This window comes from Cariama cristata, unplaced genomic scaffold (genome assembly GCF_000690535.1).
Source record: "Cariama cristata isolate BGI_N322 unplaced genomic scaffold, ASM69053v1 scaffold7938, whole genome shotgun sequence".
Lineage (NCBI taxonomy): Eukaryota > Metazoa > Chordata > Aves > Cariamiformes > Cariamidae > Cariama > Cariama cristata.
Genome location: NW_009630571.1, coordinates 32891 through 34255, shown reverse-complemented (window position 1 = coordinate 34255; position 1365 = coordinate 32891). Strand labels below are relative to the sequence as shown.

At 50.8% G+C, this 1365-nt stretch overlaps 1 protein-coding gene across 1 annotated transcript in view; it reads left to right on the top strand.

The window, feature by feature from the left end:
- Positions 1–975, top strand: part of PAPLN (papilin, proteoglycan-like sulfated glycoprotein) — a gene marked incomplete at its 5' end in the record, with an annotated part of 22457 nt that extends 21482 nt beyond the window's left edge. The window contains 2 exons of the mRNA XM_009705592.1: positions 112–287; positions 800–975. Coding sequence (XP_009703894.1) covers positions 112–287; positions 800–975 — 352 coding nt within the window. The remainder of the gene's footprint in view (positions 1–111; positions 288–799) is intronic.
- Positions 976–1365: the final 390 nt, after the last annotated feature.

Sequence of the window (1365 nt, the reverse complement as noted above, 5' to 3'; positions counted from 1 at the left end):
TGAATTTGTAAAAATTCACCCCTTTCACAGAGCATCAGTTCCCAAAGAGCAGAGAGAACTCCTTTAGCCCCCAGGGCTGGGAATAGTGATACAGAATGGTTTTTGCCACAGGAACGGAGTCCCCATGCGGGCAGATGGCCACCACATCCACCTGTCCCAGGATGGAAGCCTGATCATAAGCAACGTCCAAGAGGCTGACGAGGGATCCTACACGTGCAGTGCCTACAGCACCAGCAATTCCGTCAGTGCCAGCACGGAGGTGAAAGTGCTGAGGAGCAGGCCTAGCAGTGAGTACAACATGGCCTCCCTGCCTCTCCAGGCCACGGTGCCTGCCTCTTGGCCACTATTATAGGTCTGCCCATCCACTGCCGACCTCGGGCTTTGAGGGACAGCAGGAACCTCTGGGTTGTACTACTCAAGGAGCCTGGCTTTCCCTCAGCATTTATATCCCACCCTCCAGGGTGCTGGGAGCCTAATTAACTTCCTGAGACCAAAATGCCATAGTTGGCTGCAAGATTCATATTTGGACTCTGGATGCCATCCAGCTGGCTTTACACTGGATGTAGTGTGGTATCTCCTCAGGAGGTCAGCCCCAGAAACTGCATTCTCCTTCTGTATCTCACCAGAGGTGTCAGTTTCTCTCTCATCCTTGATGTTGGACTAAATTTAAAACAATCCCCTTAGAACTGGCAGGGTGGAGAAAGCAGGAACATGCTGTGTCTTTTGAGAGGGAAACAAAACCTTGAGGATAAGCCCTGGCAGTGTATTTACAGCTGCTTCACCTTTTGCTCTTCTGCAGCTACTGTGAATCAAGTTGTGGACCTGAGCAGAGAGTGCGTGGACCAGCCACACCTCGCCAACTGCGACCTGATCCTGCAGGCCCAGCTCTGCGGTAACCAGTACTACTCCAGCTTCTGCTGCGCTAGCTGCTCTCGCTACCGACCGCAGGCCAGCCCTCCTCGCCGCCATGGGTGACAGACACCTCCACGTGAAAGTACAGGTGACCGATTACAAGACTGGAAGTCTGAACTCTGTCCTTTTACTGCATTAAACTGTTTTGGGAGCTCTGCCTTGTAGGAATGCTCAAGAGGGTGAATTGAACAGAGTGTAGTGGGTGTAACTGTTCAAAGGTGAGACACCCACCACCCACAAGTTTTTTACAAGCTCCTTTCCCCCCACCCCCCGTGTACCTTGCTGTAGCTAATCCATCTCTTCACTTAAGGGTAGTTGCTGTCATTCACAGAACAAGATGATGTTGGGAACATAAGGATGTTGTGACTTTTATAGAAGGAGGATAACCAGCATGAAAGAGGGAGAAACCAATTCTTCATACCAGCGAGACACAGATGTGCTCTTTAAAAAAAA